This window comes from Setaria italica, chromosome VII (assembly GCF_000263155.2).
Source record: "Setaria italica strain Yugu1 chromosome VII, Setaria_italica_v2.0, whole genome shotgun sequence".
NCBI classification, from domain to species: Eukaryota; Viridiplantae; Streptophyta; class Magnoliopsida; order Poales; family Poaceae; genus Setaria; species Setaria italica.
Genome location: NC_028456.1, coordinates 31,324,322 through 31,338,953, shown reverse-complemented (window position 1 = coordinate 31,338,953; position 14,632 = coordinate 31,324,322). Strand labels below are relative to the sequence as shown.

At 45.4% G+C, this 14,632-nt stretch overlaps 3 protein-coding genes across 3 annotated transcripts; 2 read left to right on the top strand and 1 right to left on the bottom strand.

Moving 5' to 3' along the window:
• Nucleotides 1-153: 153 nt before the first annotated feature.
• Nucleotides 154-1,390, top strand: LOC101760895 (gibberellin 20 oxidase 2). The gene is made up of 2 exons (XM_004976951.4): nucleotides 154-603; nucleotides 695-1,390. Exons 1-2 carry the CDS (start codon nucleotides 239-241, stop codon nucleotides 1,275-1,277), a joined length of 948 nt encoding a protein of 315 aa, XP_004977008.1. The 5' UTR covers nucleotides 154-238; the 3' UTR covers nucleotides 1,278-1,390.
• A 2,036-nt stretch (nucleotides 1,391-3,426) lies between these two features.
• On the top strand, nucleotides 3,427-6,351 carry LOC101760230 (flavonol synthase/flavanone 3-hydroxylase). The gene is made up of 4 exons (XM_004976950.4): nucleotides 3,427-3,777; nucleotides 3,848-4,230; nucleotides 5,358-5,679; nucleotides 5,755-6,351. The coding sequence occupies exons 2-4, from the start codon at nucleotides 3,869-3,871 to the stop codon at nucleotides 6,013-6,015; spliced, it is 945 nt and encodes a 314-aa protein (XP_004977007.1). The 5' UTR covers nucleotides 3,427-3,777; nucleotides 3,848-3,868; the 3' UTR covers nucleotides 6,016-6,351.
• Nucleotides 6,352-6,745: 394 nt separating this feature from the next.
• On the bottom strand, nucleotides 6,746-10,959 carry LOC101759814 (3-oxoacyl-[acyl-carrier-protein] synthase III, chloroplastic). Its single transcript, XM_004976948.3, has 8 exons — nucleotides 10,690-10,959; nucleotides 9,821-9,969; nucleotides 8,896-9,032; nucleotides 8,247-8,349; nucleotides 8,044-8,162; nucleotides 7,797-7,861; nucleotides 7,494-7,710; nucleotides 6,746-7,424 (listed from the first exon to the last, which is right to left on the bottom strand). The coding sequence occupies exons 1-8, from the start codon at nucleotides 10,881-10,883 to the stop codon at nucleotides 7,203-7,205; spliced, it is 1,206 nt and encodes a 401-aa protein (XP_004977005.1). The 5' UTR covers nucleotides 10,884-10,959; the 3' UTR covers nucleotides 6,746-7,202.
• Nucleotides 10,960-14,632: the final 3,673 nt, after the last annotated feature.

The following is a 14,632-nucleotide window of genomic DNA, read 5'->3' as shown; positions in this document are numbered from 1 at the left end:
TCCACCGCCCCCAGTGATCATCTCATGTTAATTGTTAACAGTCCTTATCAAAAGTCGCACGCTTCCAAATGATCCATGACGCACCCACCGTCCACCGACGTCTTGTTGTCGCCTCCTTTTTTCTGCTTCATGGCTCATTGTCTTGTTGCTAGCGAAGCCAGTGAACAGTTGGCACATGTACGCGTAACGCGTGTTGTGGCGTCTCAACTCTCAATCGTTCAACCAGAGGCGACGGACCATGTCGGCCAGCGGCTCGCTCCCCGTGGTGGATCTGGCGCCTTTTTTCACCGAAGCCGACGGCGGCGGCGTCGCCCGCGCCACCGAGGCCGTGCGCGAGGCTTGCCAGACGCACGGCTTCTTCCGCGCCGTCAACCACGGCGTGTCGGCGGAGCTCATGGCGCGCGCGCTCGAGCTGTCGGCCGCGTTCTTCGCGCTGCCGGACGAGGAGAAGGCCAAGGCCCGGCCGGCCGAGGGGTCCGAGGCTCCCCTCCCGGCCGGTTACGCGCGGCAGCCGGCGCACTCGGCCGACAAGAACGAGTACGTGCTGTTGTTTGATCCCAAGCTTGGGTTCAACGAGTACCCCGCCGAGCCAGCCGGATTCAGGTCAGTCGAAATGCAAATCTGGACGCCTAAATAAAACTGTTCGTCATCAGAATTTCTAAAGGGATTTTTCCCGGATGCTTCACGAATTTAGTGAGGCGCTGGAGGAGTGTTACGCCAAGCTCACCGAGCTGGGGCTGCTCATCCAGGACATCCTGAACGAGTGCATGGGCCTGCCGCCGGGGTTCCTCAGGGACTACAACGGCGACCGCAGCTTCGACTTCATGGCGGCGCTGCGCTACTTCCCGGCGACAGAGGAGGAGAGCAACGGCATCAGCGCGCACGAGGACGGCAACTGCATCACCTTCGTCATCCAGGACGGCGTCGGGGGCCTCGAGGTCCTCAAGGACGGCGACTGGGTCCCGGCGGAGCCCGTCCACGGCAGCATCATCGTCAACATAGCCGACGTCATACAGGTCCTGAGCAACAACAAGTTGAAGAGCGCGACGCACCGGGTGGTGAGGAAGCCGGTGCACAGGCACTCGTTCGCGTTCTTCTTCAACATCCACGGCGACAAGTGGATCGAGCCGCTGCCGGAGTTCACGGCCAAGATCGGCGAGGCGCCGCGATACAGGGGGTTCGTGTACAGCGAGTACCAGCAGCTGCGGATGAGGAACAAGACGCATCCGCCGGCCAGGCCCGAGGATGTCGTCCACATCACCCACTATGCCATCTAGCCTGAGGAAATGGGTTTCGAACGCAGAAATAATGTACGACAGCAACATGGCTATGGTCATCTTGCCGCGCATATATAAGAAAGTACTTTCCTTGAGAAATTGTTCTCCGGCTACATCATCATCGCCTCATCGTGCAAACCTGAAATCAGCAAATTACTTCGCATGGATCCAAACCCACCACATGGAATCCTGTAGAGGCTAGTACTGTCTTGTGGCACATCCGGACATCCCATGGTGGGAGCCAAATTTTTCTATATAATATAATATTTTTTTCTCCTTGGAATAATCTTTCTTTTTAACCGGAACATTTTGTTTTCAATTTTTTTTCTACTGATGTCGACATCAAAGGGATAACAAAATTGTTCTACAAGTAGGGGAAAAAAGAAAATGCCCCGTTTCACTATGGTGACAAGATCACTATGTTCCTTAATCATCTGGTCACCTAATCCCTGCGCTTTCTGAACTTCTGTATAAAACTTTCAGTGGTTGGGAAAAAATAAGAACTGCGCTTTGCCTCGTATCAGTCATGGTCAAGCATCTCGCAGAGTCTGCTAACAAATTTTTCTCCAAAATTATATATTGAAGGTTTTACTAAAAGTTTCTTTCCTCAAAAACATACCATAACACAGCAGATCCCCAATAATAAATTTTCCAATATTTTAACATTTGCCACATCACGACCTCTGAGCTAGGCTGCCCCCTTCCCCCGCCGGAGCGTTTTTGCGCTTTCACACTGTGGCTGCCTGTGCAGGGGTTGGATTGTGCTGATTTGTTGAACTGTATTACATGCGCTGGGATTGCCCTGCCCTCAGAAAAGCATCATCACTTGCTGGTACGACGTCAATTCAGTCTCAAACACTGAACACTCTGAAGGCCTTCGATCGCTTGCAATAGTATGACCCATCCGATGATCAAACCACGATAGCAGGCTAAAAATTACTGCCTGTCTCAAGCCCAGGTCTCACTGGCATGCCACTGTCCATGAAATCCCTCACGCTCCAGCTTCCTGTGAGAGAAGATAAAGTAGGTTAACCGAAGCTAATGCTAGACAAGCAGAGCCGAGCATCTTCTGCCATTTTATGGAAGAAGCCAAGCAGAGGACAGCAGGGGATGAGACGAGGACGAGGACTACACCAGCGCCACCCATTGAATCCCATCCCATCCCATCGCGGCCACGTGCCATGCCATGCCCAGCCGTGGAGCACTGGGCAACCCATGTGCGGCTGCTCGTGGCCACGGACGTCCGGCCAGACCATCACCCCAAGAGGAGGAACACGTTATCTTTTCACCATGAGAAAGTCCGTGGGCAGCAGGAAAATCAGCGCTGGCGGACTCCCGCGCGGGCACGCGCGCTTCTCCCGCGCTACTTTCGCGCGTGCTGCCTCGGAGAAGAGGGATGTTGTGGAGGAAGGGAGGTGGCTGCCAGGGTGCAACAAGGGGGGCCGCTTGGGTGCAACGGAGGTGCGGAGGCAGGCCTCCGGCGGGCGGGCGCAGAGGAGGTGAGGAGGTGGGTCGCCGCTGCCGCTGGAAGGAGAGCTGCGCCGATTTGGGAACCAAGGTGAGCTGATTGCTGCTGATTTGGAGTCGGGGAAAAGTGGATGGCACCTCCGCCCAACTCACCGCCGCCACTCGCCTTACGGAATCGACCGTGCCACTGCTAGCGGAAACTGCTGGCGCGCGGGAAAGGATGAGCGCGCGAGGGGCGATTGGGGGAAGCGTCGGGCTCGCACAAATATGCGGGAGAATGGAGGTCGGATTTGGGTTGCCGTATTTTTTGGGCAACGATGGGGGAGCTATTGGAGCATGAAATTTTTCTTTTCTCCCTAAATTTGATTTTCGGGGGGTTTTCCAGGGGGCTCTTGGAGTTTCCTAAAAAGTTCTTCCCCAAAACTATGTATCAGGGGTTCTTCTAATTTTTTTTTCTCCCAAGACATATCAACCCACAGTAAATCATTGATAACTAGCCACCAATATTTTAAAACGGACCGCATCATTGTAATTGGGCCCATTGTTTTCCACTTATTCGAGATCGAAGCCAAGCTGTGGGCTTAATCTAAGTTCGAGGTGCGGTGGTGGAAATCAACACCTGATGAACGATCGATAGTGGGTTCGTGCTCACAGCCTTAGCAAATCTGTCCGTCTGGGAGCTCGACTTGATCTAATCCCTATCGCACGGCCGGATTAGCTGCTGAAATCAACTTCGATTCGCTTTGCTCGTCACAAGATGAGGACTTGAGGAGAAACAAACAAGACGGAAGGGCGCTGGTGACCTGCTTCTTGGCCCCCCGCGCTCCAATTGCTGAACGGCCACCGCCTTCTCGATCTGCGTCCTGGCCTTCCGCTCCTCGGCCTTCTCGATCTGCAGGCCTCCGACGCGACTTCGCGGTGCGTGCGTGAGGGGCAGGCGATTGGGGAAGGATGGGATGATGGAGGTGGTTGGAGAGCCGTTGGAGATAAGATTTTGGAAGAAACTTTTGGAGCTGCTTTAGCATCCGTCTAGGTATTCGATCCCAATCACAACTTCTTTAGAGGCACCACCAACTGACTATATTCAACCATCAACGCAATAGGCAACACCCGCAGCCATCGACATGGCGGCCAGCGGCGCCCTCCCCGTGGTGGACCTGACGCCTTTCCTCACCTGGGACGAGGGAGGCATCGCGCGCGGCACCGATACCGTGCGAGAGGCGTGCCGGACTCACGGCTTCTTCCGCGTCGTCAACCACGGCGTGCCCGCCGAGCTCTTGGCGCGCGCGCTCGAGCAGTCGGCCGCGTTCTTCGCGCTGCCGGACGAGGAGAAGGCCAGGGTCCGGCCGGCCGCGGCGTCCAAGGCGCCCCTCCCGGCCGGTTATGGGCGGCAGCCGGCGCACTCGACCGACAAGAACGAGTACCTGGTGGTCTTTGATCCGAAACTCGGGTTCAATGTGTACCCAACTGAGCCAGCTGGATTCAGGTCAGTTTTTTCTTCTTCTAATAACGAAGGATTCAGGTCAGTTGAGTGCAGATTTGGGAACTTGGACTTTTTTGTATTCTTCTTGAAGAACATCAGAGTACTGAGTCCACTGATCAACTCTCGATTGGTTACTTCTATGAAATATTTAGGTTCAAGTTTGTTTATTTTGACCAATGCTTAGGTTAGAGCCTTTTTACAGTGCTTGAAAGAGGTACTACCAATCGTACCAAATTTTGGTACTTGAGATACCATTGTTTTAAACCCAAATTATAATTTTGGTAGCTCCTGAAGATCCTTGAAATGACTCTAGAGGGAGTATTTTTTGCCTGAGAAATTGAGCAATTATTAGAACACCGCTATCATTCAGATAGACATATACTAACATTTTCTAAGGAGGTGTCTAAGGAGGTGTTTGGATCTTTAGTTCAAACTAAAATTCATGTCACATCGAATATTCGGAGGCTAATTAGGAGGTAACTAATTACATAGTTGGAAGCTAATTCACAAGACGAATCTATTAAGCCTAATTAATCCATCATTAGCACATGCTTACTGTAGCACCACATTGTCAAATCATATGGACTAATTAGGCTTAACAGAGTCGTCTCGCAAATTAGTCTCCATCTGTGCAATTGGTTTTATAATTAGTCTATGTTTAATACTCCTAATTAGTATCTAAACATTCGATCTGACAGAAATTTTAGGAGTAACTAAGGGGGTGTTTGGATACACCCCACTAAAATTTAGCACCTGTCACATCGGATGTTTGATGCTAATTAGGAGTATTAAACATAGGCTAATTACAAAACTAATTGCACAGATGGAGTCTAATCGCGAGATGAATCTATTAAGCCTAATTAGTCCATGATTTGACAATGTGATGCTATAGTAACCATTTGCTAATGATGGATTAATAAAGCTTAATAGATTCGTCTCGCGAATTAGCACAGGGTTTTGCAATTAGTTTTATAATTAATTCATGTTTAGTCCTCCTAATTAACATCCAAACATCCGATGTGACACTGCTAAAGTTTAGCACTTAATATCCAAACACCCCTACAAAACAAACACGCCTTGGAAACGAAGAATCTCCTGAGTTCTGACACATCACGTATTGACATCTTCAGAGAGACGCTGGACGAGTGCCACGGCAAGCTCACCGAACTGGGGTTGCTTATCCAGGAGATCCTGAACGAGTGCATGGGCCTTCCGCCGGGCTTCCTCAGCAACTACAACAACAACCGCGGCTTCGACCACATGACGTCAAAGCGCTACTTCCCGGCGACGGAGGAGGAGAACATCGGCTTCAGCGAGCACGAGGACGGCAACTGCATCACCTTCATCTTCCAGGACGGCGTCGGGGGCCTCGAGGTCCTCAAGGACGGCCACTGGGTCCCGGCGGAGCCCGTCGACGGCAGCATCATCGTCAACATCGGCGATGTCATACAGGTACCACAGGACAGCGCGGTGATGAACCCCTGGATCTTGTAAAACAAGTAATAAAAGGGGCCTCTTCTAATGCAGGTGCTGAGCAACGGCAAGTTGAAGAGCGCGACGCACCGGGTGGTGAGGAAGTCGGTGCACAGGCACTCGTTCGCCTTCTTCTTCAACCTGCACGGCGACAAGTTGGTCGAGCCGCTGCCGGAGTTCACAGCCAAGATCGGCGAGGCGCCACGGTACAGGAGGTTCCAGTACAGGGAGTACCAGCAGCTGCGGGTGAGGAACAAGACGCATCCGCCGGCCAGGCCCGAGGATATTATTCGCATCACCCACTACGCCATCTAGCACAGCAACAAATTAGCTTCTACGCGCAGAAATGTCGAAGTGGTGCGCTCATGTGCAAAACTGGAATGGTCAATGTGTTGTCAATCAGCGAGAGTTAGACCATAGAATCTACAAAGTCCGTTGAAACTTTCGTTGAATACAAAGTCCGTTGAAACTTCCAGTCCGGTTAGGATACCTGGCTTTCACCCAGGCGACCCGGGTTCTCAAATCCCGGAAATCGAACTTTTTTTTTTTGCTATGTTTATTTATTTGTCATTTTCATGCCTTCTGGTTTCAGCTTTCGCGTCTGTTGTCTGCCACATTTTAAGCAGTTGATAAAAATATATTGAATTTAAATTTTGGTCATAAACTGATATCCAAAGGTTCTTTAAACTGATATCGGCGTGTCTGCGAGTTTGCCACCATCTGCTACAAAATTTTACTCGACTCCACTGCTCTTTTGGTGATTGCAGTATCGCTTTTGTCGATTCTGTTGATGCCTTGAGTTGAGGGGGAACTAAGAGCTATGATATCACCAAGTTTATTATTACTCAACACGTGGTTTTTTACAGATCTTCAACGAAACTTTCGCTCTCCTAATCTGTATTATAATACGTTTAAAAATCTCAGGTAGAAATTCACGCAATACCATTTTTTGTGCACCAATCTTGATGTAAAATGTTTAACAACGAACAACCCAAAACGTCACCTTTTTTTTTCCCGCAAGGAGCATAACAAAAGCAAAATAAAATATACCAAGCATCGTCCTACATTATATGTCCATCTCTCCGTGTACATGCTTATTGCTTGGGGCCACAAGATCAACCATAGCTCAGTAAAAGTTTCCGACAAAAAAGGCCCATTAAATTTACAGTGTACTCTCCTCTTTAGTGCCGTCATTGTCATCTCGATGCAAAATGCAAATATTTCCATCGACAACTCAAAACTACTGCGAACTACATTACAAGCTTTCTGCTAACCACATGGACAACTGAGCTGTGTAATGAACCAAAGGAATTGATGAATAAGACAAAATGCCACTAATTTTTCATGTGCAAGAAAGACCGACAGATGCAAAAGAAAAAGGTTGCACAGAGAAATGGGGGAAATGAACCACTAAACAAACATAGGCCCCCGAGGCCAATGCAGAGCCATTGAAGCAATATCTTTGATGTGTTGCCATGGTTCACTGACTTCACGGAGAATAATTAGCCCCATTTGACAATGGCCGAACCCCAGGTAAGTCCAGCTCCAAAACCTGAAGCCGCAATAATATCACCGGTCTTCACCTTGCCGCTGCGAACAGCCTCATCCAATGCTAATGGGATGGATGCTGCACTGGTGTTGCCGTAATTAGCAAGATTTGAAATAATCTTGTCAGATGGGATATCTAAACGGCTGGCAGCAGCATCAATAATCCGCTGATTAGCCTGCAACACAGAAGATCATTTAGAACAGCAACACTTCAGGTCAAGTATATTCTTAGTAAGGACACTCACTTGATGTAACAACAACCAATCGATACTGGAGGCAGGCAAACCAGCTTCTTCGAGAGCCTTCTCAATGGACTGCGGCACGCATCGCACAGCAAAGCGGAAAACTTCCTTTCCATTCATTTGAATGCATGAGTAGGTTGCCTTCTTTGGTGGAAATCCAGGAACACCATTGGTGTTGGATAAGATTGACTCATCATTTGACGTTGCAGCATTTAGGTGCCTAAGTAAATTAAGAGAAACCAAGTAAGCCAACATACATTTAGAATGGACTAACAGTATCTCAAAATTTACAGAAGGAAGTCGCACTTTTGTCCATTGCCATCACTTTGAACACAAAAACCTAGCAAACCATCTTCATCAGCACTGCATGCCTGAAAAATTCTAAACTGAGAAATTGGACAAAAGAATTTGAAGAAAGATTCGTAATTAATAGTCCCTCATGTTTTTACTGAACAAAGACCCATCTATGTTTCATCAGATTTAGCCATGGAACATTAACTAATTACTGGGAAAGGGGAAGAATATCAATATTTACACAGCAAATAGGTTATACCTGAACCAACACAGCACCGGCAGCATCGCCAAAAAGGATGCATGTACCTCTGTCTGTCCAATCTACGAATTTTGAAAGAGCATCTGCACCAACTACTAGGACATTCCGAATACCCCCGCCTACAACAGTGCCATGTGTTAACCAAATGATATACGATTTTTGAGAGAGCATCTGCACCAGCTACATATTTAATACTGAATTACCTTTGATAAAACGCGTAGCTGTGATTAAGCCAACAATGAATCCACTGCAGGCAGCTGTAATATCAAATCCAAATGCATTTGTGCACCCCACTTCCGTCAGCACCTGCTTGCATTATACAAATGATTTTGTTACCATGTTGATATTACTCATTACTGAACACCAAAACAGAGTAGTTGCTTAACCTGCTGATAGTACTGAACAGAAAACAAGACAATATAGGAGCAGTTATATCAATAACAAATTTCTTATTAGTGACTGACAAGAAAATTGTACCCTTTCAAACCAGGCACGTGTTACGGGTGAACGTCTCAAGCAAAAGATGGTGCCCACTGAATTATAAATGAGCAGTAGCTTTTATAATGCTAGCAGAAAATTGATAAGAGGAGTACAGGGCCATTAGTCATGTTTAATAATGCACATAGCTTCACATTAGCATAGAACATTTCAGAATAGTTGGTTTTCATTTCGAAAGATTACACAAAGTTTTTTTTTCGAACTTTTTTACAGAGGCAGGCTTCACCATTCTAGGAGCCATGCGAGGCTTCTCGGGTATGGAAACAGCTTCTCGCGTATGGAAACAGGATTCAAAATGTTATATCTCTCATATCAGTGACAGATGCACTAATGCTTAAATGTGTCACATAATACCTGAGCGGCACCTCCAAACAGATCATCTGGAGTAGATGTACAAAGGAGAACAAGGTCCACATCTTCAGCTTTTACTTGAGCCATCTCAAGTGCCCTTTGTGCCGCCTGTATTGAGAGCCCTCGCAATGTTTCATCTCCTGTAAACATTGGAAAAGTAGAAACATTAGGTAATGAAGCAAAACTAAGAAACTATTGCACCTAAAACTGTGACAATAAAAATAAAATTTCCAGCTGACGCACAGACACCAGCTTTAAATGCTATTACTCACATATTTAGTAAATTATGCAATACCACACAAACTTACAACGACTACAGCAGTTTTCTGTTGAGATCTATCCAATAGAAGTAGATGGAAATCAATTTCTGCGTTGATGTTTTTCACAGTCCTTGGAAGAAGTACCAAGAGGTACCATAATTTGGTACCTAATGTACCAATTTTTAGTACCATGTTTTAGTCAACAGTACCACTCCAAGGACGGTAAAAGAACTCTTCTAGGTGTTGACTTAAGCCGATTTGGTTACTCTGCAGATCAGCAGACAAACCACAAAACACTGCATTTATTTATGTAGATTTGAAGACAATCAGGCAACATAACAAGTCTTGATATCATTATATTTTTACTTCATCATCTCATTCTTTTTTGTTCATATAGTCTTTCCATAATTTTCAAACAGAGCCTATGAAAAAAACTCCTTAAATGTTTTGACAGAACAAAATCATTATGATTCATGTCATCTACTTCTAGAATCAAAAGTGGTATAGCAAACTGTTTGCACACATTAGACACGTTTCAGTTATCACTCAACCAAAAAATGAATAACAACAAACAAGCTGTGCATATTTAATCTTGGGAACACAACTGTCCCTAATTTGATTGCTTTGCTTAATCGAAATAATTAAAAAGAGGGCAGAAACATAATTACCTGAAAGAACTCGCCTATTCCGAATCCCAGTCCGAGCTGCAATCCATTCATCTGATGTTTCAACTATTTTCGACAGGTTATCATTTGAAATGCTAAGTGTTGGGATGGCTGATCCGCACCCAACGAGCTTTGAGCCCATACCAACCACTCTGCAATTTTTATTCATCTAATAGAGGTCATCCCACTGGTGGATATTGTAGGCTCCATGATAAAAAAAAAGGGGGCACAGTTAAATGAATTAATACTAGCAATACAGTTGGGGCAACACAAATATTGCCATACAGTGGCAGCTACAAAAACGGCAACAATCACCAGCACATCTAATGGACAACCACACTACATGCAGATCCCAGTCAATAATCAGGGAAACCATGGCCTACCGTCGACTTCACTCTATACATCAGGGTGGCCTATTCCAGTGAGTGGTGAGACATGGTAATACTATCAACTCGAGGCATCTAAGCTACTGACACCATCGGAGCATCAAAGGATGGAGCATCCGGAGCAGTTATGACATCCTGACTACATGGGACATCCTGACTACATGGAACTACTGGATTTCGATCATGAGAAGCACATATAATCCATAAGTACAGAAAAGCAAGTCCCGGAGCTACCTTATGCAGCAGTTGGAGCCAGCCTTCGCAGAAAACTGCCAAAACCAAAATAAGCATCTCGAAACAATCAAACCATTCCCGCAAAAAAAAAAAAACGGCGATAACACACCCAGCATACGAATAGCACCAAAATCACACCGTCTGCACGATAGCAGACTAGAAATACCGCATCCAGACCTTCAGCAATCGCGTCACGACAGCCCAATCATTGCGTGAATGAGGTTCATAGATGGGCTTTGGGACCGGAGTCACCTGGGGAGGCGGGGCTTGGAGGCCTCTGCGGACACCACACCATCGTCGACAGTGGACGCGCAGCACCGTAGCTGCTGCGGTGGCAGCGCCACCGGCGGCGCGAATCGGAGGAAGCCGGCCCGGGGGACAGCGCGCGTGCGCGCCGGGCAGGGTGCGGCCGCCCGCGGCAGCGCGAGGCCGGAGGCGGCGACCATGGCGCGGGCAGCCGGAGATCTCGCGGCGGCGGCGGCGGCTGCGCGAGGAAGAGATGCGGCGGCGGTGGAGGGAGGAGCCGCGGGTCACTTGGGGGCGGGAGGCGGAGGAGGAGGAGGGGGAAGTGGCGGCGGCGAGCGGGGCATGCGAGGGGGGAGGGAGGAGATATAGAGGCGGCGGCGGTGGGAACGTGGGCGGCGGTTGATGGTTGCGAGGGTGGGAGGGAGTGGGCGAGCTTCGCAAGCTCCGCCCGCAGGTGAGGGAGGTTTTTTAAGGGGAGGGCGATGTGGCTGATGGCTTTCCCCTCCAGCGCACAGCACACCAATCTATGGGTGGAGCCACCCAAGCTGCTCGCCTTCCGCGGGCGTGCCACTGTTTGCCTTCACTTCCATGAGCGTCTTTCCCTGGGTATAGCATGCGTTATGCGTACATGTATCCCAGCAATACATGTTCTTCTCACGAGTGTAACCGAATATATTTAAAAAAAAGTAAGCAGGGCCTTGTGTCGATATAGGTTACGTTTAGTTGAGCCGTGAGCGGCGGAAAAACTGCTGTGAGCTGCAAGAAAGTTGAAAGTCGTTTATTTAATAATTGTGAAATTATAGGTTTGGTAAGAAATATATGTAATGCACCCGTGAGACTGCTGATATTTAAATTTATTGTAAAACATTATTTTCTTCACTAATTTGCATGCAAATTACCATTTTAAAAAAGAGAAACTTAATTTTTTTCAAGTTTGGCATTCACCATTAACATATGTCCATATAAATAAAATGATAGAATATTACAAAAGACATATGGTTTACATAATGATATCCTTCTTCAACATAACTATCTCCCTCTCGCACTAACCAAAGCATCGGCTATCCTACTGAGATGGTATTCATGGTATTCTCATTCTCTCCATCTGGAGTGTCATCTCCTTGTGTTTGTGCTGTGGCACTGTGTTGTAGCAGGTACTCCTCATCAGCATCACATCTATCGAACAACTTATCTTGCAAATTGTTGTCACGAATAAAATTATACAATGCCATACAAGCTAGATTTATATACTTTCAAGTACGAGTAGGAAAACTTGGAATGCCCTTCGAAATACACCACTTCTGCTTCAAGACTCCAAAATCCCACTCAATGATATTTCTAAGAGATGAATGCAAGAAATTGGACACCTCGTACTTCCCTTAAGGAGCACGCCCATTACAAAATTGAAACTGTCTAGATATCCTATTCGGTTTGAATAACCAGAGTCCACGAGGTAATATTTACCTATAAAACCAAATTAACAAAGGCAAATAATAATAGAAATATTGACAACCAGTAACGAAACATGTATACCTTTAGGAGGTATGGGAAATGAAGGAAAATTTGCTAACGCGTGATTCGGGACCCGTGTGTCATGTGCAGAACTCGGGCAACCAGCAAACACAAAGATAAACCTCATGTCAAAATCACAAACAGCTAGCGCATTCTGAGATGTATAGCCATGTCGACATGTGTGGTTGACCACTTCCTTTGCTGGCACTGCTACTGGACCATGTGAACCGTCGATAGCTCCAATAGCACCTTTGAAATAAGGCTAGAAATGTTCCTCTTTGACCTTATCATGCTTAGTACAGAAAGTAGGATATCTTGGCTGGATATTATCTTTTACTAACTTGCACAAACAATTCAGTACTTCATGAAATTTAGTGTGAACTGTTCGGAGTGATCGGGTAAAACGATTTTTAGCTTGTGAAAATGATTGGGGTTCTCCAATGATCCACAAGAATATTGCTTGATGTTAAGCCGTAGTTCGAGATTAGCCAGTCATGCAGTGCCATTAAAACATTAGTGCTGATTTGAAACATCTTATAGAAGTACCTCGGATGACCCATGCACCTCGTAACCCATTGAAGTCCAGTTATTCTTTGTGCAAATACCGCTCAGTGTACTGGTAACCTATTTCACCAATAATGGCAACCTGCTGGAAAAGTTCAACAAGAAGCGGTAGACCCTTTTATCCAGTTTTTGCCAAATCTTCCATGTTGTTAGCCATCTACACAAGATATTAATAGATTAATAATTATGACAGCAATGATATGTGCAGAATCAAAACATGGACAATAATGGCACAACCAAAATTTGGACAACAATGACAGAATCAAAATATGGACAACAATGGCACAACTAAATTATAGTAATGTGGACAACAATGTTTCTCAACATGGAAGTAAATAAATGGTTCTCAACATAGAAGCAATAATTCAAGTAAATAATCTTTTAGAGTACAAGAAACATTATTTGAAATGGTTCAAAAGTAACAGAAGCAAATAAATGGTTCTCGCAACAAAACACTAGAAATAAATAACTGAAAGCTTCTACATGCGCCTCATCAACTCCTTTGCATGCTCCCTCTCAAGCAAGTTGAACCTTTTTTTATTTGTTTCCAGCATGCTAAAGACCTTCCTAAATTTAGACTTGACAATTAGAAAGGTAGTTGTATGCATTAGAGTTGTTTTCTCTTGCACCCCACAATCTTTCACCATCTTCATGACCTCTGCAATGCTAGGGACTTGGCTGGTTGGAGGTGCTGCTGATGCTTCAACACTTTGTGGAGATCTTCTCTGCTGCAGTTTCTATCTTCAAACATGTGTTAGAAAGAATGAGCTTTTCTCATCTTTTTCGTTAGTAACAGTAGAGGAGTCCTTGTGTTTCTTTTTTCCTAGTTTTGATTTTTTTTCAAAGTAGCTAACTTGACATCATCATTATCTGGAGTTCTTTGTATCTCACCCACATCCTCATCACTTGAGTCATCAGAGGAAATATCTCCAGCACAGGATGCACTTACTTCGCTAACATGTATTTTATCAAACAACATATGAAGATCATCAAGGTGCTTCAGACCCTTATTTTCTGAACCTAACATGGTTGCATTTGATACATTGTTGCATCTCTGAAATTAAATGGATAAAGTTAGCAAGTCAACCCATATAGAAGAATGCAAAATGATAAATGAAAAAAAGTACAGTACACAGTTCTTACAGCTAGGTGTTCATCCCACCAATCCTTGGAGCATTCGATAGTTTACTTCGGCCAATGGTAGAATTCTTGAACTCCATAAACCATGTATATTCCTTTTTATATTGTCCAACTCTTTATTCAATTGTTTCTTTGTTTGCTTTAGCCCAGTTTTTTCTTCATACTTAGTTACCGGATTTTTCCAACCAATCCTAAGTAAAATTTTCACGGGCCTACTCCCAGCTTCTATCTCTCCTTTGCATATGTCAATGAAATTCCTCACATTAGCATCACACCAATCTGCCTTATCAGCCATTCTTGTATAAATAAAAAAAAATTATTCAATTCACAATCATAACAACATCAATAATAATCATGCATCCTCCAATTTATCATGCATCCACCAATTTATCACACAACTAGTAACAATCATGCATCCACCAATTTATCTTATACCAATTTTGTTTGATAATCAACATGTTGCATATCATCAGGATGGAAGAGGAGGATGGAAGAGGGGGGAGTTTGAGTTACCTGCTGTAAAAACCTAGCCTAATTAAAATATGTTTAATCTTAAATAAATTCATTAGAGCATAAAGAAGAACAATTGGTAGTTGTGAAGACAAGTAAAAAGACACTTTTACCCTTACAAGCTAAACAACTGTTTAAAACATAACTCAGGTTTTTCTTAAGAACTTAAAAATCTCTCCAACTAAGAGTTGTAGAAATCAACTTTCCTAACAACTTTTATTTT